The sequence below is a fragment of the Osmia lignaria genome, chromosome 10 (assembly GCF_051020975.1).
Source record: "Osmia lignaria lignaria isolate PbOS001 chromosome 10, iyOsmLign1, whole genome shotgun sequence".
In the NCBI taxonomy this organism is placed as follows: Eukaryota; Metazoa; Arthropoda; class Insecta; order Hymenoptera; family Megachilidae; genus Osmia; species Osmia lignaria.
This window is the reverse complement of record NC_135041.1, coordinates 11,786,900-11,811,118: the sequence shown is the minus strand read 5'-3', so window position 1 is coordinate 11,811,118 and position 24,219 is coordinate 11,786,900. Positions and strand designations below refer to the sequence as shown.

The 24,219-nt window shown below is 34.8% G+C and overlaps 1 protein-coding gene across 4 annotated transcripts in view; it reads right to left on the bottom strand.

Moving 5' to 3' along the window:
- Fife (regulating synaptic membrane exocytosis protein fife) overlaps positions 1-24,219 on the bottom strand; it is a 72,476-nt gene that overhangs the window by 23,178 nt on the left and 25,079 nt on the right. For 3 of the 4 annotated variants that reach the window (XM_034338297.2, XM_034338291.2, XM_034338304.2), the window contains 12 exons: positions 19,719-19,800; positions 19,259-19,400; positions 18,840-19,094; positions 15,379-15,532; positions 14,975-15,286; positions 12,011-12,218; positions 9,933-10,108; positions 9,160-9,228; positions 5,682-5,806; positions 4,797-4,909; positions 4,304-4,377; positions 3,527-3,585 (listed from right to left, as the gene is read on the bottom strand). In XM_034338297.2, the coding sequence (XP_034194188.1) occupies positions 3,527-3,585; positions 4,304-4,377; positions 4,797-4,909; positions 5,682-5,806; positions 9,160-9,228; positions 9,933-10,108; positions 12,011-12,218; positions 14,975-15,286; positions 15,379-15,532; positions 18,840-19,094; positions 19,259-19,400; positions 19,719-19,800 (1,769 nt within the window). The remainder of the gene's footprint in view (positions 1-3,526; positions 3,586-4,303; positions 4,378-4,796; positions 4,910-5,681; positions 5,807-9,159; positions 9,229-9,932; positions 10,109-12,010; positions 12,219-14,974; positions 15,287-15,378; positions 15,533-18,839; positions 19,095-19,258; positions 19,401-19,718; positions 19,801-24,219) is intronic. The other variant, XM_034338300.2, reaches the window with a different exon arrangement.

The window sequence follows — 24,219 nt, the reverse complement described above, 5'->3', positions numbered from 1 at the left end:
ACCCAAGGAATACGATTTCATTATATAATAAAATCAACAATATTGAACCAATTAATCCATAGTAGAATATTCGTAACAACTCCAAATAATTATAGTAAAATAATTTTTTACTTTTTAAGAAGATTGTTTCCAAAATTATTAATTGTAAAATTAAAATGATTTAAATAATTACAGTTCACTAATAAGTATTTCTAAGAGTTATCTACAATTTTTACTATTTGCTTTGAAATCTATGAAATATTACAATCTATAATATAGAATATTATATAAGTTAACATCAAGACAGAATTCTGTAAATCAGATGCTTTCTGCTCCATTGAAGATAAGACACGAGATTGTAGCCTCTGTATATTCGAAAGCAACACGAACTGCCCATTTTCTTTCATTTCTCGCAGAAAAAAAAGAGGAAAAAAATACGTACGTAAAGAGTGTCTAAAAAAAGAGAATCTAAGACTTTGTGAGCTTATAGTGTTCCCTGAGAGAAGTGAAAAATGGTGAATTAACGTACGTGAGTATCGTAATTAACATACTTTTGGTATGAAATGTAATTTTCGCAACACCTTGCAACACTCAGATTCTTTCAAGACCATTTTTCACTCCTTTCAATGAATATTATAATCTTCTTAAGTCGAAGGTTCTATCTTTCTTTTGAACACCTTCTGTATGCTTCAATCAAGCCTCACAATCAATTAAAAAATAAACTCTTTCACCTTGCACAACATTGAAAAATGTTGCTCATCAAAAGTTCTCTTAGCCACTGATTAACACCTTATATACGACGTACACCTATTGTCAGAGACCCTGTATAATTATTTACAGTTTCATCCCAAAAAGAGAGACACGTAGTTACGATTTCACATATAGCGTGCTCGGTTCCTCTTATAAAGAAAGTGATAGCAAAGTTGTAATCAAGCAAGCCAACAACACTTGTTATATTACACACTTATGAGTGGGTGTGTATCCTATCTAATAGCACTTAGACTTGACAGAAGGAAGCATTTCATTTCTTTTCTTTCGATTCTCCTTCATAGTTCTTAATTAATTCTACGTATGTTAGATTAACGTTCTTTGGGACGCACGTTTATCGAACGAGACATCAATTAAAAGCGTACAAGTTCATTTCTATGATAATCTTTAGTGGAAAGACTCGGGATTCACGGGAAACGTCAAAACTTTGTTTCGTTTATACGTACAGAATCCGGTTGTCATTCTGGTGCAAACGTAAAATGGGAAATTCTTTGTGCAAAAATAGGTTGAAAATGTAGAATGAAGTATTTTTTGATGAGCTTTTGTTTTCGAGAAAACATGTAACATTTGAATTTGTAATTACTTTTGTAGTACGCGTTTCTGGAAAACAAATTCTATTCAATTTCAACTTATCTTTGCAAGAGGAATCACCCCTTTTCCGGTTCTCCACGATTACTTCCGGTTCCTGTACATCTACGCCTACGTTTTCCTTAATCCGTTGCGAAAACCGAAATTAGTTCTATAACCTGCTTTCTTCCGCGATTTTTCCGACAGATAGAACGGAGGAAAATCTTTTTACGATAATTCTTAAATATAAAATATAAATAGGTCAATAAATAATACCGAAAGAATGATACGTTTCGTATTATCAAAATGGATTGTCAAAATTTACAAACTGGACGATTGTTTATTCATTGTTTAATCGTGTAATATCAAACAGTTCAAAAATTGAAATTTTCAATTTCTTAATAATATTTCTCAACCTCTTCTTTATACCAATCTTTCAATTTATTAAAAATTGATGGTTCACAGTAAATAAAATTCGAAGAGGATCTTCCAAAAATAGGTCAAAACGCGATGAAAATAATAATAGAGTAGAACGTGTTTTTTATTTATTTATTTAATGCCACGTCCTCGGTTGAATATTTATTTTCAGAATCCATCGATTTTATTAAATTGAAACATTGGTTAAAAAACAAAGAGTCGATAAGAATTATCAATTAATATATTTTCCAATCAATATTTTTGTTTGTTTTTTTATCAATCTTTTTCTGGAAAAAAATTGTCCATTCGGTATAGAATGTTCGATATAAAATTCTTGAAATATTCGGTGTTTTATGAAATCGATAAAACGATGGTTTTTAATTTGTTCCGGAATTCCGTACGTGATGGAGAATTAAACGTTCTTAAAACGTTGAATATTCGTTATTGCAACAATGTATATTAATTGATGGATTATTAAACACCGATATAAAAGTGCAAAATCGAAAAATGTACGTGAAATTGGGGTTGAAAATGAAAAATTTCATTTATGTCTCTATGAAAACTTGATAACATTTAACTTTCATACAAATAGTATAAAATTTGGTCTCTGTTGTATTTCACGACACACTTACCACATTTTTCTATATCTATTTAAAGGATACAAATTTCAGGGTAGCTGGAAAGAAATGCAATTAAAAAAAGTAATCGACCGTCTTTAGATTTATAAAATTCAGACTTGCAAGATTCTTCGTTAAAATGCACCTAAAATGCGGAAAGCGGTGATTATGCATTCGACTGAAAAAGAATAATGCTTGATCGTCTTTAAGTTTCTAAAATCTGGAAATTCGTTTGAGTGTAAGCGATGCATAAATTTCACGCATTCACAATCACGTTTCGAGGCTTAAACGTGCAGCCAGGCAGAATTTCAAACGCAAAACTCGGTCGAAGCTGGTAAAACGCGTTGATGTTCAAAGAACTGTCGTCAATTTTTGGGACGGAGTTCCAATACCGGATCTCTTCAAGTGCGAAACAAAAAATAGGTGATCCAAAAGAAAAAAAAGAAAATTGGGACGAATCACTCGTATTTAATTGCAATTGAAAAGAGATGTTAGAAATAGATGTGACCGGTTCAAATATTTTTATTCTTTTTAAAACGACGGTGCAGGAGGCCAGAAAAGATACGACTTGTCCCAGTTATTTGAATCACCCCATAAAAAAAAAGAATGATAAAAAAGTAAAAAATTCGATGTTTAATCGCTCGATTTTCCCCCACCCCATTGATCCTCCGTTCTTTCCTCGGATAAAATCGATGCAAGGAATATTTCTACATTCCTTTGCATCGAACAACACACGCTTGTTATTTACATTCGAACGCGACCATTTACGTTCTATAAGATGGGTACTTCCGGTGTGCTCTCGTGCCAGGTAACACAAGTGCGTTGCAAAAAGTTGAATGGAGGTCGGTACTCGCATCGGATACGGATTTATGAGATACATGTATATATGTATATACAAAGCGAAAGACTCGAAAGGAAGTGAAACAGAGAGAAATAGAGGGTGGGGTGTAAGTTCCTTCCGGTTACTAAAGTGTTAGTGGTGTTTGCTGAGACGCTCGTATCCGCTACGCTAAACGAAACTCGGTCTAATCGAGCTTTACTTCTCTGATTTTTTTTTTTTTTTTTCACCCGTGTGGTATATACGTATGCGTGTAACACTGCGTGGAAATGAGAGAAATAGAACAAAGAAATAGAGACAGACGGTCACGTGTAGGTGGCAATTTATGAACTCGTTATACCGGCGTCTTTGGCAGTTTCCTGCGAGTCGGTGAGGAGGGCGTTTTATCCGTTTCCCCTTCTGTAATAAAAATATTTTAGATTCTTGAGTAGAGCTGCAGCATAGAGAAATCAAATAGAATGGGATCTCTTCTAGTATATAAAAAAGAATTTTATTCAAGAAACGTTAATATTATAGCCAGTAAAATTTAACCCTTTCAGTGCTAAATCAATATCTTTAAGAAACTTTCAATATTAATAAAAGAATTAATCAACGTCAGAAATGAATAATTATTAATTACATTCGTTGTTGAAATTACAGATTGCTAAGAGAAAAGATAAAAATTGTAAATGGTTGATTAGCATTGCAATTAGTATTGGAAATAATTAATTAGCTCATTAGGAATTTCAATGCTATTAGGTCATCTCAAAAAGAAAAACTCACTTTTCATGAATTTTATATATACATATCATAGTTATTTTTCGCATCCCACTCTTCTTTATATAAAACAAAATATTCCATAAATGGCACAAGCTTTACGGGATGACCTGGCGGTGCTACTAAAATTAGTTATAAGCTCTGAGACTCCTACACACGCCAATAGCAATGAAAGGGTTAATCCGATAGATGCGAAATGAATGAACTATTACTGTACAAGGCCAAATAATCTACTCGTTTCCCGTTCTCGAAACGTTTCTCTGCAGAGCAGACCGACAAATCCTGGTTCGTATCGATTTTAAAGCCGACGATACTTTAGAATCTAACGATTGATACGATGATGCTTTTGTTTTCTACTCACCCATCAGTAGGCCCATATTTCCTGACACTTTTCCCGATGACGGCACCGCGGCTAGATCCTCTGGTAAATCCCCGCTGTGTAAAAATGTCACACAACGATATTCGAATCTACTTAAAGTAGAAGTATCACCGGAATCAAATTTGAAAATTAGGGTATCGATAAATATTACAAACGGAGCAAGATCCACAGTAGGAACTTTGCACTTTTGAATGGACCTAGGGGTGGAAACACCCTTAACAAAATTTCGAGTTTTCATATTATTGTGAATATTCATAAAAATATATCAGTTATGGAAAAAAAATAAAAATTATTAGTTTTTGATAGCCCGCATTGTGGTAGTAAAAAATTTGAAAAAATCATTATATCTTTGCCTGTGTTGTACATTGGGACGTACGATAAAGTCGCTGTTACGGGGATAAATTTTAGGATAGGATTGATTTATTATTTTGCAATAATTTTTTTCTATTTTCTTTTCTCTTTCACAGGTACTTACGTGTCCGCAGCATGTTCGACAACTAGCTCGACCATGTCGTCGCCACGCTCGGTTATCTGAACCACTTCCTCGAAACTTCGATCCACCAGAGACACGCCACCCCATTCTAACACCTGAAAAGAAGGTTGAAAGTCTTTTGATTTTATTTTCGAAGAAATCTTTCAAATTATGCAGGATATGATTCCTCGCTCGTATTCAGCAATCTTGAATTAGAATTTCGTCTACTTATAATTCTTCTAATACATAAAAAAAAAAAATTAGTTTTGCATTCAAGGATTAATAGAATAAAATGGAAAGATTATACGCGTGAATTGAATTCGTATGATTTCGTAGGATGTAGCTTTCTAATCGGCGTTTGCGATTGTGGCAGGTTTCAGGTGCGCGCAGCTGTCGATAACTTAATTAAAATCACAGCTGGAGAGAATGGTTGTCGATACTCGCACGCATTAACCGCTTACAATAACGTTACCCACTTAGCAGCGAGCGCACGTTGCCAGGATATTCTCTTTATTCCAATTCAGTTCTAAATAGCTATCAAATATTTTAGAATATAATTAAATCGTTGTTTATAACAGGTGATCAATAAACGTAATTCAATAGAATCCATTAACTCCTTTTAAAGAAGGGGTAGATTTTATCATAATTTATTATATTATCAAATTTTCAATTTCTATATAAATTAAATTATACGATAATTGATTCTTTAAATTATAGCTCTATTTTGAAGAGACAAATTTTATTTATTAAATAAATTCATTTATTTGATTTTTAGAAAACAAGGAATTTGGGTGAAAAGAATGTACAGAGCGATAAATTTCTTTAATAAAATGACGTTATTTAAGCGAATGCATTACGGGGGGGAAAAAATTTCTCAATTTTTCTTACCTTGTCACCACGTTGTATGCCAGCTTTTGCTGCTGGCCCATCTGGCACCGTCCACATCACATATGCTAAAGTACGTCCATCAGCTCCTGTTTTACCACCCACCACTCTTAGTCCAAAACCAGCCGCTGTAAAAGGCAGTTGAATGTTTAACATACCTGTCGACCTAACATGCGCAATTTGGTTTATGACACAACTACCATCTCATGACACATTCCCTCATGCTTTTATGGAAAGCATGATATACGCAATTTTGAAATATATTTGGTGACTCAAAATAAATGAAGATTAAAGTAAAATAATAATTATTAAAATGAATGTAAGAAATGTTAAAAGATTAATAAAAATAACTTTAAAAAAGCGTTTCAAATTTATCGTCCCTTGCAATCGTTAATAATTAAATATGCAATCATTCGGGTAGAAAAAAACCGTTATTTTAACGAAATTTAAAAATTCATTGTACATACACTGTGGTCGTCGAATGATAAATAATATCGGAAATGGGGTAAAGGGTTGGAAAAAAGCTCGCGTAAAGGGTGGCCTTTATGTTTGTAAATTGGTATTCATCGTAGCTCGTTGGAAGTTTAAAATTTCAACATATCTAAAGTGCGGTCTTTTGTACGAAATTGTAAATTAAACGAGTTCTCACGAGTTATAACGCGATGCAGCACTTGCTTTCCTGTCGGTGCCGATCGATACCACCGAATGTCAAGACACAACTTTATTACGTGACATCTACAAACGACATCCTTTCGTTGAGATTGTGTTACTGTACGTATGAAAGAACGACTTCCCGTTTCCGTTCGCCGCACAAACTAGATAACATTTAACCCTTTGCACTCCAACTAACAATCTGAATTGAAAAGTTTCAACTTCAGTTACGTACGTCCACACAGTTGCCATTAATAAGAGCCATTTTCTGTTAAGGACATTAATGAAAGATATCACTAAGTAGTAATTTTCTTTGAACTTTAAGCTTTAAATTGATGTATCATAATTATTATTTTGCAATACTTTTCATGTAATAATCTAAAATCAAAATTAATTATTGAATGATTGCATATTTTAGATAAAATATTAGATTGTTTATTTTTTAATGGAGTGGATATTTGAAAAATTATTTTGTAATAGAATATTGCACAAAACAGTCATAAACAATGACGAGCTAACCACATAAGAACAGAATCATCCCCAGTTGACATCTGCCTGTTCCTCGTAAAACGAAGTAAAAGGGTGATTAACACGACGCTAACTTGATGCTAACGTGACGACTAATGAACTTTGTTACACACGCGTACACTAGTGCAACAGGTTACCAGGGATCTGACTGCGACAGTAATTATAAGATTAACGAATCGCTGCCCGTCCGAATGAAAGATCTAAGCTAATCAGGGACGTTAATCTTTCAGCATCTCGTGGAAATTTCAGTCAGAATCACCCGGTGTTCTTGCTCCTCTACTCGTCCTCCCTTTTGTAATCCAGTTTACAACTGGATTCGCCATTCTGCCATCCGAAAACGAGATAGAACCTCGTGATTTACCGTGGAACATGTTCTATCCATTAGACACAAAGTATTTTTTCTACTTTTTCTCGCTTCCATTAATAAGTTACAAAATGTTTGAAATTCAATTTAAAAAGATTTATAAACTACGTCAGAATTGTATTATTTCCACGCAATGGAGCGAAATAATAATGAATAAATATAAAAAGAAAAAAAAAAATTGAGAGACTATAGAAAATGAAAGGTTTTACTCGTTTTTCCGCCTGACAGAATGGCACAGAGTTTTGATGGGTCGTCGACGAAGGGAGAAACGCCAATCAAGAGCCGTCATTCAGCCTTAATTAACAAGCCTGGAAGCAGCGGGCCTACGATCAGGCCTCGAGCTACCGGCTTGTTCTGGTAATGACGTTGCAGCGCAATTATCTGATCGGCTGCCCGTGCAACCCGTTCCCCTACAGCACACGATTTTCGATAAATACCATAGTCCTGAGGGTGCATCTTGTTAACGTTTGCAACGGGGGTAACCGTAACAGGAAAATTTCTCTCCCAGATTCACCGTAAATCGAGTTTCACCTTCGTCCTTTCTCCGTTCCCCCATTAATTCGACGAACAGAGTTAGGCCATTTTCGAACGTGTACGGATAATGCGAGCGTACCCGAGCGGATCTGCTCGTTGATGAAGCGTAAACCTGACATACAAGCTGGCTAACTTCGAACTATGGATTATCAGCTTGATAATACTATGTTCCTTAGAGAATACGTTTTAATAATTAAAGTATAAATTAGAAAGATTATTTTTTATTTCTTCTGCATCGAAAAGTTTCCAAAAGTTTGTGAGAATATTATGCTTTTTAAAATACAGGAATTTTTTACAGAGAAGCTTTGTAAGTTTAAAAAAAAGGTGCTAAATATGTTTGTAACGAGTCCAAACTTTTGCTGAGTAGTGTATGTATTTTTATAATTAATTTGATCCAGCTTATTTTGAACCACCATAAGATTAATGTGTCGTCCTGGCGAGCTAAACAATCCTAGAGAGACTCATTATTAGCAGTAATTTAACTGCTGATGTAATCCTGTTCTAAATCATAGTAGAAGACATTCGATGCAATTTCACCTTCACGGGGACAAGGACTGAAACGGGTCATTCAATTTGTCATCGTTATGAGCTTTTTCTCGTTCCTCGTCTACGACCCGGAGTTTTTACAAGTTTGCGATATTCATAAAGTTGGTACAGTTGCGGCCATCGGTGGTAAGAGGCAAGTTATACCCGCGACAGTTCCTATAAATTTACCGTAAACGTTCGAAGAAGAAGTGAACAAAAAAGAATTTTTAAAGAATGACTTTTCTTTACTCTTTGGAAATTTTCAAAGTACGATACTCGTGGATAATAGAAACCTCTTAGAAGTAAAAGTTTGAAGTACGGAGTTTGAAAATTGCTTCATTCCACTTTCGTATATTTGTTGACAACATTCAAAAATTTAATCCCGATGAAATTCATGAGTCATGGGGTTGTAACCCGCTTCCCTTGAACCTCCCCTTAATCCGTTGCTGATTTTAGATCAGTTTCCGTGCATTTCTATTTAAAATTCTTCCAATTTAAATAGCAAGTTATAACATGATCAATTTATCGAGATTTTAAAGTTTAAAAGCGAGCGAAACAAGCTTCCAATAACCGGCTATCTAATTTTCGAAACATAATGCGAACGAAATAATTTTAATTTATTCCATTACCCTACTCGTTTTAACAATGAACGGGTCTCGTATATTTAACGCTAACGAATTTACCTCGAAATTCTAGACGAGCGAAAAGTGAACAAACCCGTCTGAAAATACAACAGTAATTAAATGTCACATGCACACTAACCAGTGATACAAAATTGTATTCAATTGTTTAGCTTTTTACAGACATTTATATTATATCAATTTGAAGCACTTTTTATGCATCAATTTCAATTAATTTAAAAGAAATATCAGTACTTACTTCGGTGTCCTTTATCCAAGGCTGGTTCCCTCCTTAACTTCAGTCTTCTTTTCGCATTTACCCATGGCGCTGCAATGAAAAATATGAAGCAATGTAAATGTTTACATTTCTTCGCGATATTTACTATAGACCTGGTTTCAGCAAACGCAATGAACTAAAGTAAACGAAGTCGTGATTTCACGTATACCGAATTCAAAGTCAGAATACAAAATTTCAAAATAGCTCCAATTGTATCAGAAAGAAATATACTATGAATATGAATAATTATACGAGAAGGTAACTAATAAATAAAATTAATTGTTTACTGAATATTAGTAATTACTGAAATTAGTGATTTCTTAAAAATGACGTTTAAAAAAGTGCACAATCTGTCCAATATCCATATCCAAATGGCAACAAAAGAAAAATCCTTAAGGGTTGAAAGAAGATTGGACCAGATTTCTTTTTTATAACGCAAACGCATGACTTCCGCTCGATGTAGCGTAAAGACGATTTCGCTTATATCCCCAATTCAACTTTCGATCGATGCTCACTCTCGCAGAAAGTGAGTTAGTGTTTCCTAGACTCGTTGCAAGTCTTCGAGTTTTTTTCAAAGAACTGTGAAATCTGATGAAAAATCTTTCAGAATAAAGATCGAAATTGACAAAAACTAATGAACCCTCATTTAATCGTATTTCAAAATAATCAACTTATTAAACTGTAGTTGAAGTTGGAAACTCATATGATCTTGGAAAAAGAAGGTTAAATGATAAATTCTGAATAGAGACACTTACTCATGTCATTATCTGCATGATGGATAACAATTTTAATGCTCTCTCCATCCACGAGACTACCTTGACGAGCTAGTTCACGATCTTCAGCTGCAACCCTATTTACAGCAGGTGGAGGGACTACTTTAGCCACTCCTGGAGCTGAGGATGCCAAAGCCTTGATGGCATTTATGTCCGGTCTGAAATCATAACATCAAGGTTTCCCACTTGGAATACAAGGAAACATACTATCATTTATTAAATAATAAGCCTTAAGTAGCATGAATTTATTCCACATTTGCAATTTATTTTTCTACAATCCCTGTATACGTGGTTATGCGAGTCGTTTTGAAATACTATAACACACAATTCCCTATTCAATTCAGAACTTTTCAAAACGGAACAACAGCAACAGATATCGTTCCGTGGAATTTCATTTAATTCTAGAATACAATCGTAATTACGGTCGAATGTTTTACCTGTTTCTCGGTAACACTGAATTAGCATAGGGAAAACATGGTACTTTAGGGAAACCGTTGTTGTGTACCCTTTCTACCCTTCTCTCTCTCACTCTCGTGATCCTAATTAATCTGGCTCTCTTGACTGAAGTGGTTAAAACGACCTGGCTGCTTTAAAATGCTTCTGCCACGGTCGAGAAGATCGAGTGGCTTAAGGAGATCATGCTCGAAAATCGCTGAATTAAGTGAAACACGCCATTTCCCTGTGGTTTCTGCTCGACCTGCGAGGTTCCAGCAATCGATACGACCAATTTGAATACATCCATGTAGAAAAAGATATCTACTGTGTGCTAGTTCTTAAGCACCGTTCGAAAAATGAAAAGAAAATGAAAAATCCAAATATTTCAATCTCCTTGTTTTTCCTTCAATTTATCTATTTGTTACAATAATTTGTAAGATTCTCCAAGATATCGTCAGCAACGACAGCTAATTTAATTCAACGTTACACGGTATTCCTCGGCGTGGAAGAAACGTCGTCATCTTTGAGACTAATAACCAACGTCGTAATTCGTAACCGTCTGAACTTAATGAAAATCGAGAAACTGGTTCGTCTTCGAGATTAATAACAGACTTGTTAGAAACGCGGGCCGGGAACTCAGGGAAATTCGGCCTGAAACTGTGATAATAGTGGAAACTAAGGAAACTAGAATGTACATATACATTTTCGGGAGAAATTACGTGAATAGGTGTGGTACTAATTATTTCTCTAGTGACGAGAAGCTAGTGTTTGCGATCTACTTCAATTTTTACTGCTTCCGCGTGCAAAACGCGTACTTAGCAGGGAGAAAGAGTGGAACGGGTTAAAAAAGGTGAGCAACCAGCAAATATGCTGGCAATTACATGCTTGACATGAAATCCCTTCTTAATATCATTCTCTTTCAATGATTTTATCATCTTTCATAAAATATTCCATCAAAATAATTTTACTTCTGAATTTTTCCATTTAATCTTCAGTTTTCTTCTGTTTCAAATATTATATATCTCAGAGACAGAAAATAAAAGCAAGATGTTTTTATAATATATTAAAACGATTCAAATTTAGCATTTACTTCAAACATGAATATCTGATAAGAAAACATAAAAACGTGGTGTATCTTGTCATTCCACGCTGGAAGCTTTAAAAAGATATCAAAGTTTTTACGAGCTGGTAGGAAAGCTCACAAGCCACGTATGTATAATAAAACGAGATCCAAAGAGATCTGTAAAACGGAATATTCCATAAGTACATAAATTAATACATTCAAAACAAACTCATAAAAGCTTATTCGATTCGAAATCAAATTTGGATCACTTTGAGATACAATATAGCTTCGCAAAGGGTTTCCTATCTCGTTCCTTCAAAAAGAAAATATTTCGCCTTTATAGAAAGGAAACCACCTGAGACCTAGAAAGGAGGGCGAACCGGTGTGTATTGACTGCTCGACTTGGAAATTTTTCTTTTATCAAATTCCAACGTAAAAGTAACAGCTTTTTTTAAAAATAATTTTTCTCTTTCGCTGAATATAATTTTATCGAGAAGCTATATAAACGATGCGGTATAATTGAAGCCCTTAAAGATTATTAAATGTGTAATGCAGTACTTACAATTGAGAGCCTCTTCGCCTAGTTCGTCGTTCCTCATCAGGAACTAATACAGGTTGAGCCACCACCGCTGGTGGAACTACTGGCACAGAAGATGCTTCCAAGTTCATCATACTTTCATCTTCAGCCCCGACTTCGTACGGCATCACAGGCTTCACTGCCCTAAACGATGATCTTCGCGATGTTGGCCTTTCCTCCGGTTTTCTACCACCTGCCAACAGAATATTTTATTCTTGTCAATTTATGTAAACCTGATCAATTTAAAAAATAAATTAAATTAAAATTCTAATGTAGTACTGTAACCGGAAAGGGGATGAATCTCATCGTCAGTTAAAAAAAAAAAAAAAAAAATAGATCAAGTAACTGCTTCTCATTCTTAAGTTAAGTTTCTTATTCTTGTATCAATCGGGTGTAAAAGTATCATAGAAATTGTATTTTACTTTTCCCTTGCGTCGGCAGAATGTTACAAATTCCGAGTTTGGTCTATATTCCAAGACTATAACATTTGTCAGGCTAATGAAAGCAATAAGGGAGACAGGTAGTTCAGATATGAGGCTTAAGAAAGAGGAGTTTATCGACGACCTAGATAACGTAATTGGTTGAAACAGTCGTAGAAGAGGAAGAATAGAGTACAAAATCCTTTTCCACCCTAGCAACCCAATTATCCGATTCTTCTACCATTATTTATCCCTTTTATCCCTTAACAAACGGCGAACTTCAAGAAGGCAATCGTACTTTTTTAATCCTTATTGGCTTTTCATCTGAATATAAACATAAAACAGGTGAAATTTTCGAACAAATCTTTGCCATCAATTTTTATGCGATACAATTTATTATATTTATTAATTTATAATAAATAATAAATAACTCTTCTATGATATCCCTACCTGGGAAATGGATCCAACGTTTCGCCAACGTCACAGTTAACATCATTACGGATCTAATGGGTTATTGATACTGCTACTCACTGTTTAACCAGCGTTGAGTATCAGTACTACCTCTTTCCACCCGAAGAAGAAGCTTCGGTAAGCGAAAACTTTTGAAACGTTACCCTGAATTTGCTTTGATCAACATTTCCAATACTCGAACAGTTATTTATGATTCAAAACTACCATTGCAACTATACAAAATATTTCCCATTTTTGCAAATGTTAAATTTTCTATATTTAAGCTACAATTTATAATAAATACATTAGTTAAAAATAATTTAGATCTGAACCGTAGAAAAAACAAGCTATAATAATTTTTGTAATCAAGTAGTAATCATGAATATAAAAAATGTAGTTATATAATTATGGAAAATAAACTGTAATATTCGCTATTGTTATGCAGTAACTCGGTACATCGAAAGGGTTATTATTCTAAGACTTCGTCTAACGATCGAGCGGAATTTCATTATGATCTGAAGGCAAGTTGGTATCAAAATATATCACGGTCTCGATTACGAAGTACGTAACATGTAGACAAATTAATTAGAACAACGTTCACCTCGTTACAAAGTGTTTCGACCATTAGACGTCAAAGTTTCAGTTTGAGATCCGACCAAAATGAAACGAAGTTAGGCTTGGTCCAGCCTTGTGGACATGGATATGGTTAAGTAGGAACTGTACTTCCTGAAGAAAGTTAAACTCGATTACACGATTGTAGGTCTTTCGTCCTGCTATAAACATCAAATGAACCTACTAGTGGAACTACTCTATGGTTAAACCTACGATTGAGGGTAAATCTACTGTTAAATTTACTCGATGCAGCAAATATTGCCTTGGGAAACAGTTTAAACAGATTAACTCCGTTATGGTTTGTGAGATGCAAAGCAGAACGTATAACGAATTAATTAATACTGTAATGTTTAAAAAATTGTATGAAATATATTCATTTTAATATCTAATAAATAAATAATGAATAAATTGTTGACGAAGTCTTAGGTAATAACTTAAAAACAACAACGTTCCGAAAACTATGCAGGAAGTTTTCAGTTTAACAGGTAATAATTAATTCGCAATTAAGTTCATTAAGTGTTTATGAAGTCGTGCTTGATACCAAGAGTTACGAAATGTTCCAGGTAACTCGATTAAAATAATTGGGATCCAGTGACCGTTCATCGCAATGGAAAACAGTAATTTGTCAATTACTTACACGCTTCCACCGTTAATTAAAACGGCATTAATTAATACAATTAGTCCATCGTCATTGTTTGCACCGGTCAAAATTTCTGACAGGCATCGAAAAATTGCGTTAACTTGAAAACCGCAGCACAACCCTTTCTGTTTTCAAACGTACCATAATTGATCCTATCAGAATTTCCATATTTCCACGTCGTATTCGTATCAACGACAAAGTTATAATAATATTTTTTTATCAGATTGGAAATTTCCACAAATTTTCAGGTTTTTAATAAAATATTATAATTTATAAGTCACTAAAAAATAGCTGACAAATCTTTACGAACGTTCATATTTTTACCCAAATTATGTCACTCAAAGTGTTAATAATTACAAGATAAAAAGAAAATTGACACGTTAAGCATAGCGTGTCTCTAACAACCCTTAATTCTACAAATTACACTCAGAAACAAACTAAGAACTTAACTGTGACACAAATGCAATTAAGATTTATCAGACATAAACTTTAATGATAGCCACGTGTTTGACCTAAAATTGTAAAGTAATTAAACTTTGAAACTTTTCATTTTCTTATAATCTTATCTCTTTAGACATAGTATTCGAAAAGAAACTAACTCTAAATTGATCAGCTACTTTCCAATTAATTTTATGTGATAAATTAATCGTGTAATATTTTTTGAACAACCTTAACGTGTAATTAAATCAATCAACGTCAAACCAGCCAAGAAATGATAAAAAAAAAAATGTTACTAACGAAAGAAGGCGTAGCGTCCATGGCCGATTTAGATTCCAGGTCAACAAATACGTTAATCCCATAAACAGAATGAAGAGAAGCATACATTACCTTGGGCAGAGATCGATGCTCTTTGCTGGGCAGCCGCGATGGCCATGGCGTTAAGTCCTCCAACCCCTGGTGCAGCGTACACGTCATAGGCTGATGCTCGCCTTGGTAGCTGCACCGGAAGTCCTAGACCTGGCTCCGGATGAGCGTGCTGCCCACCGCTTCCGGACATCGCCGCCACGTTCTTCATTTCGTCGTCGTACGACCTTTGCCTGGTCATGCGAGATTTGCAACGAACCGTGCCACCGGTTCGACGAGCTCGTCTTCGACGTTCCTCATCCTCGTCCGCGTCGATGGGCATTGATTCTGATGGTTCTATTGATATTTAGATGAAAAAAAATTTTTCAAGATACAACTTGACCCAGTTACGTGGTACACCCTGTTGAAATCCGATAAGATGTATTCACCTGCGACGGAAGATTCAACGCCAACCCTTTGAGGACTCGTGGCCCTTCCTCTCTCCACCTGATGACGATCCGGTGAGGTAGCTCTGGACTTGTTCCGATCCAGGTCTCTCTCCCATCTGAGGTCATCCCGGCGTTCCCCTGCAACCTTTCGAAACTATAACATTACGACACACAGATTAGAGTTCCACAGGGAGTGACACCATTGCGTGAAGAGGAGGCTTATGACTGTTGGCGTGATGTTTCATAATGCTTGCATCGGGACGTGTACATTTACACGACAAGCTATGAATTCGAGGAAAGCTGATATGTTCTGGAAAATATCGAATGATAAGCGACAACAATTACGTTAACGCAGATGGTTCTTTTATCGGTCGTTTTCTTAAGATACGTTCTCTATGCATTTATGGAGATTATAATGATTAAAATTCTGAACTTTATATTCATTTCTATAAATTAATGAATCACGATTATCTATTAACCATTCCTATTTTGTATAATTATGTATAATATTATATTACATTAATATTATATGCCCGTATAATAATAATTAGAATTTTAATTGGTGTTCATGATGTTAATAGGATCTTAAGTCTGACCGTGCATAGCTATTTCTACTGCGACAGTGGAAATATCGATCACCCAATATACTTCGAATATCGTTGATCAATAAGAACAAATAGTCAATGACATACTCGTTAGGAAATTGGCGGACCTGAAAGAGACGTTCATCAAGAGGGGTAACAGAGGAAATCCATTTCTCCCAGCAACGTCTCTGTCGCGGTATTGAATCGAATGCACGTAATGGGCCATTTTACGAATTGCTAGAAATTCGTTGTTTACGGCTCACCGGAAGAGGGATTCGAGTTGTCCCGTAGCAAACTATTGTTTATCTTCCTCTTATATTAATTGGCATTGACGTGTCTGTTATTCGATCGATGCTCGAATTTCGAGGGTCGAAAGCAGGCAAACGGCTGATCCAATTGGAGGTGTAATCGAGGAAATTGCGTCAGATTTTAACGGAATCGCAGGGATCCAATTTCGAGGTTCCTCCCTCCTGTCGCTAATTGCAACCGTTCGAGGGACGGGAGCGTTTTAGCCCCGATAAATTTGTCGCGAGGCATTATCTCCCTTGTAATCCCGTGTTCTTGCGTCACCGAGTCGCTTCGACAACAAGCAGGAGGATGTTATCAATCAGGATACCGTTATCCCGACCGATAGCTTTTCTTTTTAGAAGGTATCTTTAACCAATTGGGTACCGAAAGAAAATTGGGGGATTTTGTTTATCTTCCAGGAAGGGGATCGATCGATGATACTGGTAATTGTCTATACATCTCACAATAGATGTGTTCATTCACTAAATAAAATGAAATTCCTTAAAAACTGAGGATGTTGAACAGAAATAATTTGCAAATTTATAATCAATTAATGGTACTCTACAAAAATGCCCAGTGGTTATTAAAAGACACAGAAAAAGTAATTAATCAAGCTAATATTTAATACATTTTCGGTCGATTTTACGATCATAAAGCTCCAATATACAAAGCAAAATTCCACAAAGGTAACCATAAAGCATGAAAAATTTCAACATCGCGATAAAAGCAACCTTCCGTGCTCCTCGACAAGCAGGATATGATATTTCTTTCGCAAGAACGAACCCCAAACTGATGCTCCTCGTTTTTTGTTTTCTCTGCAACGAGCAAATTTCAAAGGTCTTCCGCAAATGATTACCCGCGACAGAGAAAGAGCAAGAAACGGAAATGCATTTCGTTTTAATACCCTTGTTACAGAAAGATTCGAGCCGGTTCTCTTTGTTGATAGGAACCGCTAATTTCCGTTTGTGTACCAGGCAAGGATTCAAAGCAGTCGCAAAAGCTCTCGTTCGCGACCTCTTTTTCACTTTCCCGCTTTTTTTCTTTTTCCTATTCCTTCTTTTTTTTTTCGACCGATTTCCGGATCCTCCCTAACCCCAGACACCGTGCTGTCACGGTACCGATGGCCTGATTTCAATTTCATTCCACTTTCTTTCGTTTCCGCAGTCGATTTCCAATGAAATGAGATTCTGCTGATTCTTCCTCGAGCCAACAAAAACGATTTTCCAATAAATTCTTAGAATCGAAAAGCCGACCGACTGTTCTCTTATTCTTTGCTTCACGTTCCGTCGGTTTCGTAAGAGCTTCTTATTGCCCTTGCATTTCTTGCTGGGATCGAGAACAAGATGAAATCCTGTTAGATCCACGTGTTAACCAACCGCGCCGGAATAAGGAAAGTACTAAACGAGTTTACGAGCGTTTTCTTGCGTTCCACGATCATTTTCCACGGTCGCGCGTGTGTACTTTCAATTAGGATCTATTTTAGCGCACAATCAACGAGAGAAAATTTATTGGAACTCTGCGAATCTTACTTATTGGAAAACTCTAACCTGACTGGATCTTGTTATAAAAAAAAATGATGAGTAATTTTTTTAATTTCATTCACTAATGACAATCAACATATTAACACATAGAAAACGTATCTTGAGTGAAATACTAAACTATCGTATCTTAAACATTCTACTCTCATTTTTAATAAAAAGAACTATATCTTTCAGAGCTGAAATAAATATCCAAATAATCGGAATCGTTTTATGCCCCGCGGAAAATTGTATAGATATTATCCTACGAGCTTTTGCGATCGACAGTAATAAGCAGGATAAAAGCGTAAGACATACCACAACATAAACATGCGTCCAGCCATTAGGCACCGTATTATAGGACAAATATAACCCATTTCTACACGTGGATTAAATAAAATTACTCCGTCGATCGTGCCAGATTTCCTCTGGTACACTGCCAGTACGATGAAAGCATAGCTGTTGGGAGTATTCAGTTTCCGACCGCAAACAGTTACTTATAATCAGCTCTGAATTGGATAACGTTTCCTTTATCTAATCATTCCTGGTAATAGGGGGATTAGCATAATACCGATTACTATTGCGAAACTGCTCGCTGGTGAACCATAAGTGGGTTGTTTAGAGAAATTTCCATCGATCGTTATCGCACTCGAATATTCTGTCAATTGTTTCAAAAAAAGAAACACCGATTCGCTTCGTTATATCAAATTACTTGAATTGTGAATTTTTTTATATGATAAAATAAATGAAATAATTCACAGTAAAACGAATGGAAGTAAAACCACTGTAAAATGAATGGATAACATTTGAATCAAAGTATTAATAATTCTTCCTTCTCGTAACATATGTGCAAGCATTCAGCAATTAGCAACGGTACGTGTTGCAAGTTCACGGTAAGTTTGCCATAAGTTAAGCAAAGTTCTGAAATCTGTGCCGTTTTCAACTTAATTACCAGATACGACGATTAACACGAATACATATGCAAACACAAACGTTGCCGTGTATTCTGTTGTCGCGTGATGATTGAGAAGCGTAACATTACAACTTTCAGTTTACAAAACCTTCGACTTACCTTCTCGAGTTCCTTTAAACTAGCAGGAGACACGTCGGAATGTCTCCTAAGTTCCGGGCTTCTCGGAGGTGCCAATCCGGAACCGAGACCTCCGATCTGGCTTCCGCTTTGACAACCCAGTCTAGCATCGCTGTGCCTCCTCTGAAGTGCTTCCAAAACAGGAACCTCCAACAGGGAATCCGTCGATTCCTGGGTAACTATCGGCTGGTCCCGTGACGCAATTTTTCGTCGACACACGCTACAACGCCATGACGACTGAAACAAGTTTTTTTTTTTTCAAAGTTAAAATTTCCAATAATTTTTCCGATTTTTTAATTCAGACAAATTAGAAAAACTTTAAACTCCTGTATTACGTATCATAGTATTTAAGTAGATAAATAAATAATAATTATCAGTGAAGGGATACGAATAAAAATTACCGGATCATCGGAATTCGTTGTCGTCGAATAGCAAGCGCAGTCCTCACAAACTTTGTGTTGACACTCGCAGCAGGTCCTCGAGGTTTCGTCCGGAGCGAAAGACTTCCGGCATACTCTGCAATCATCCCCGGTTTTCGACTTCCTGCAACATACAAGTTTCAAACGGTGTCAGGGTTAAAATTGTTTTGTTTAGAAAATTCATTTTGAATAGAAGTAAAACCTGGACAGAGGATCATCAGGTTCTAAACATTAACGTCTATTTAATTATTGCTTTGGTTCGCCGGTAATGAGCAAGCAATTATTCATCCTCATTAAAACATTCATTATTCACCGCGAACAAAATACGGTTAGAGGTATTTTTAACGATTATTGTTCGATGAGGTAGAAAGATATTATACTGTTTCTATGATTAAATTGTTTATGCAAATAATGTTTTGTAATTTTGTAATTAAAGACTTACGTTTTCGTTGATTCTGTAGTTGTTTCTTCCTTTGGTTGTGTTTCTTCGGGAGGGGTGACTTTTGAGGGACCAAATTTCGTAACTGCAAAAGAAGAAAATAATTGTCGATAAAATTAGAAGATGATCCTTCTATAATACTCTTGATATTAAGTTGATATTAAATCAGATTCCTTTAAAGAAAATAGCGATGTAGGAAAAGCAGGAATTTCAAAGTTCTAACTTTAACTATATTAATATTAAAAGTGATTTAGAAAAAAAAAAATAAGCGTTGCTAAAAATATTTCAGTTTAATAACGAAACAATTCTGCTCGAAGACGCTCCTCCAATTAACCTAATTGCACACGGAGATTAGAACACGAAAGACGAACTGCGAAAGCATCTGGAACGCGAATTTCTTTTCATTAACGCGCTTTGAAGTCCTCGTTCGACGCTTTTTCACTTACTTTACAATGTTCTATTTTCCTCGGGCGTTATGAAGCGTAGACATTGCAAAATGTATTATAATTGTAGAAATTACGGTTGAAACTTTGATAAAAATTACTGTAAATACGCATTTTTTATTTATGATAAAAACTATCGGTTATTCAATAACGTTTTAGGACTTTTGAACAACAATATAAATCCGAATCGATCGTCGAACGTATCTGGAAAAATTTATTCAACGTTTGAAAGTTTGTGGTTGAAGACAGGTTCCTGTTTCAACAATGCAAACAAGCAGGATTACCAAAGGATAGGAGGACTCAAGGGAAAATAGAGTGGAAATCCTTTTTGGAAGACAGACACGGGACTTGGTCGTGACTTTTTTAGATTAGGTCAAGTTGGGTTGGTCTCTTCTTGGAAAATTCACAGTATTGTGGAACATAGGGTCGTGCATGAACGACTGCTAAAATGATCACTTAATTAACCTAAAAGTTATCCCAGCTATCGGTTTTATTCAAGCCCTTCGGTTTCTTTTTTCCGTGAAGGAAAATTTATTGGCAGACTTAACCATCTTCATTCCATTTCACGTTCCATCGCTTCCTTACATTTATGCGAAGCGTCATGCTATTATTCGAAATGCTCTACTTTTACGCCTTCTCGTTCCAGAATTTCAGTTTTAAAATACTACAATATCGGTGAAATTTATGAAAATCTGCCACCTTTTTGAAGTTATATAAAGGGGAATATACTGAACATTATTAGGGTTGTTTTATGAAATATTTTCTAAATTAATATTTATTAATATTTGTTAGAAATTATTTTCTAATAAATTTAAGCGAAAAAAGCTATAAATTTATGTATATGTAATTTGATACCATAAATTAACAAAAACTTTATTATATTTATAACATGGCATGTGCAATTTATCTTAGAAAGCAATTAATTACATTGAAACAAATTGTTTAATGTAAAATGTAATTCAAAAAGTAAATCGTAATTACTGAACGATTTTCGTTTGATTTGCAAAGTGTAGTTATTTGTTTAAACGGCACTTGTTCTTTTACGAGCAATTAGGTAAAATCATTCGTTTTTACTCGTTACAGAACAACGAAAATAATTGCTACATAATTGATTGTAATTAACATTTCCGTCGTTCTTGATCAATTTAACACGTTGACATTATCAATGCGATAAATACCAGATGAAAATCGTATTGTAATTCAAATTAAGAACGCTTCAATAAATTATTTCTAGGAATATGTGATTTATAAAAATCATAATAAAGTATTAATTTAGATTCCGTTCAAGCTTTTTCAAATCTTTTTAAATAATCCATATCAAGTTTATGAACAATAGAAAATCTTAAATCAATCAACGTTAAATCATGTAACAAATTAAAGATTTTAATATTCATAAAGTTATTATTTCCTTTGTATTTCGTACTTCAAAGCATTTTCATATTCCGCCAGTTGATAACCGTTCTAATAATATCACGGATCACATTTTACTCTATTCTGCTCGATTCATTCCCATAATTACATCCGCAGCATCAAACAGTATGAAATCTGTAAGAATTTATAAGGATTCCCAGGATAATTAAATACCTCTTTATCAGTCTTTCAGCTGGATTCATTAATGATTTCCATAGTAATTACTATATTTCAAATTTTCAGATGAATATCAATATTCTATTTGATATAGGTATCTACACATAATTTCCAAAAACCATAGAAAATTATAGAATTAAATTATGCCATTTATTCTAAATCACTTTTAATATTAATATCGTCAAAATTAGGATTTTGAGAATTCCTCTTACCCCTATGTCACAATTCTTCTGAGGGAAACTTAATTTTAATATTCAATATTTAAAAAATAATTGTGGTAGTTCAGCAGTAAAAACAAATTCAAGTATCAGAGGACTGATTCTTAAAGGGAAACCACGAAGGGAACTTGAACCTGTACGATGGTATCCGATTTACTCGACCTCGAACTCCCTGTTAACCCACTCCGTGTTCCATTAATTACCTCGATGATTAACAATGCGACTGCGTTTCGAGATCAATTACAGCAATGTCCTCGTCGATATCAAACGGTCGGCAAGGAGATTGAATCAAACCGTGACAGATTACAATGGAATAGTCTTGTTCGACATCGATGAGCGGATATTTGTCTTCAGATGTTCGACATCACGAACAAGATGACCGTAACGTTTGAAAAATGAAAGAAACTTGTGTAATTAGGTCGACTACAATCACGATTCAGGGAAACGTTGTTAATCCTCTTACGAATTCAAGCTGTTTGACGACTAATTAGCGTTTGATGTCTTTAAATGATTAGTGTTCTATTCGTGTAATCTATTTAAGCACACAATGGCATTTTCTTGATGCATTTAATTCACTGAATATAAACTATCACCTATAAGTAAATATACTATTGCCGATATAAAAAGAAATCCATAAATAATAAATCACCTTTTATGCGTTAAATAATGCTAGCACAATAATTATTTCGTTATCAGGATAAGTAAAAGTCCCTATAGGAAAGGATTTCCCACCCTTTGAAATGATTTACGCTAACAGCGAAATTAACGGGAACTTCGAAACTTTGATGAATATTTATGCAACATTTCATATAAACACTCATTAGCCTCGGTGGTGTTTAGCTTAACTTAACTTCGCTAGCAACTTTACCACCGTTCATAATGTTTAAATGCAGGGAAAGATTGCCAGTACGTAGATGAGAATTTATTCACACTTACTTAGGGAAAAGTTTTACAACTAGTTGTACTGTGCTTGAAAAGAGAACCGTAGATACTATAATTAAATGAAAAAATCTTTGATTAAAAAATTACCAAATTAATTAATTAGATAGATAAATAAGAAAATATTTAAATATTTAAGTAATCGAATAATCAAGTAGTCAAATAGTCAATTTACAGTACGAATATCACATAATATTAATATTAATATTAATGTTGATCAAGATCAACATAATATTCATTACAACAGCAATCCAATTACTACAATATCTGTTATAATATTACAATTGTTTCTCTTTAATTCAATTTCCGTTTCACCCCATCTACGAACATAGAAATAACACTGATTCAATTTATCGTATACAATTTATTGAATTAAATCCAGGTAATTGAACAACTCACCATTGTGTCCGTGAATGGAGTGGAACGGTAACTTCGAAGGAAAACTACCCTATTTTAATCGACAGCTTTGAAAAAAGGGACTGCCATAAAGGGCGCCATGAACACAAAAGGTGGCACGAGAACGAGAAGAATACGTAGTGTCGCAAAAGAAAACTGTTTCCATGGCTCGAAGAGTTTATTTCATTTGGTAAATTCGATGGGAAAGACTGTAACGAAGGTAGAACCAAGAAGATCTCGTTGGAAAGTGGGTCAGATGGTTTCTTCGAAGAAGGCAAAACCTCTTTCGAAATTGCAAATATCTGTCGAGCTTCGTGAACAAATTTTTCAACTGGATTTCTTTCTTCTACCATAGAAATCCAGTCGAATTTATTTCCATACCTGACCTTTTCCACGGGATAATTTTTCTTCAAATCAACATCGTTATACCTGTATTCCTTTCCTATACAATCGATTTTATTTTTATATGACTCTGCTTTAAACAATGCAGTAGAATCTCGAAGAACCAGTAGAACTAATTGCTTTGGTTTCTATAATGTAAACTAAATAAATTATTACATGAATTAAAACTAGAATGGATCCTAAACGAGGAAAACAACCAAGTAGAATTGTAATCAAGAAGCTGTATTCAAACGACAAATTATCATGGCTCTAGAAAGGCTGAATAAATTACACTTGTCGGTTGTGTAATTTTCAGCAAATTATTTTGCCTTTGAAAAAAATAGGAGTATAAAGAAAGAACAGTCCGTCGTTCCATGATTATCCTCGAGCTCTCGCACTTTCCCGCCACGTTTACCTCCGTTTAAACGTAGCCCGACAGTAATTAAGTAAAAAACAAGCTATTTATACGAGGTTTGTTAGCTAGAGAAATATAATTTCTCGTTGTTTGTTGCTTTTGGTTTAATGAAGCTTGTTGTTGAT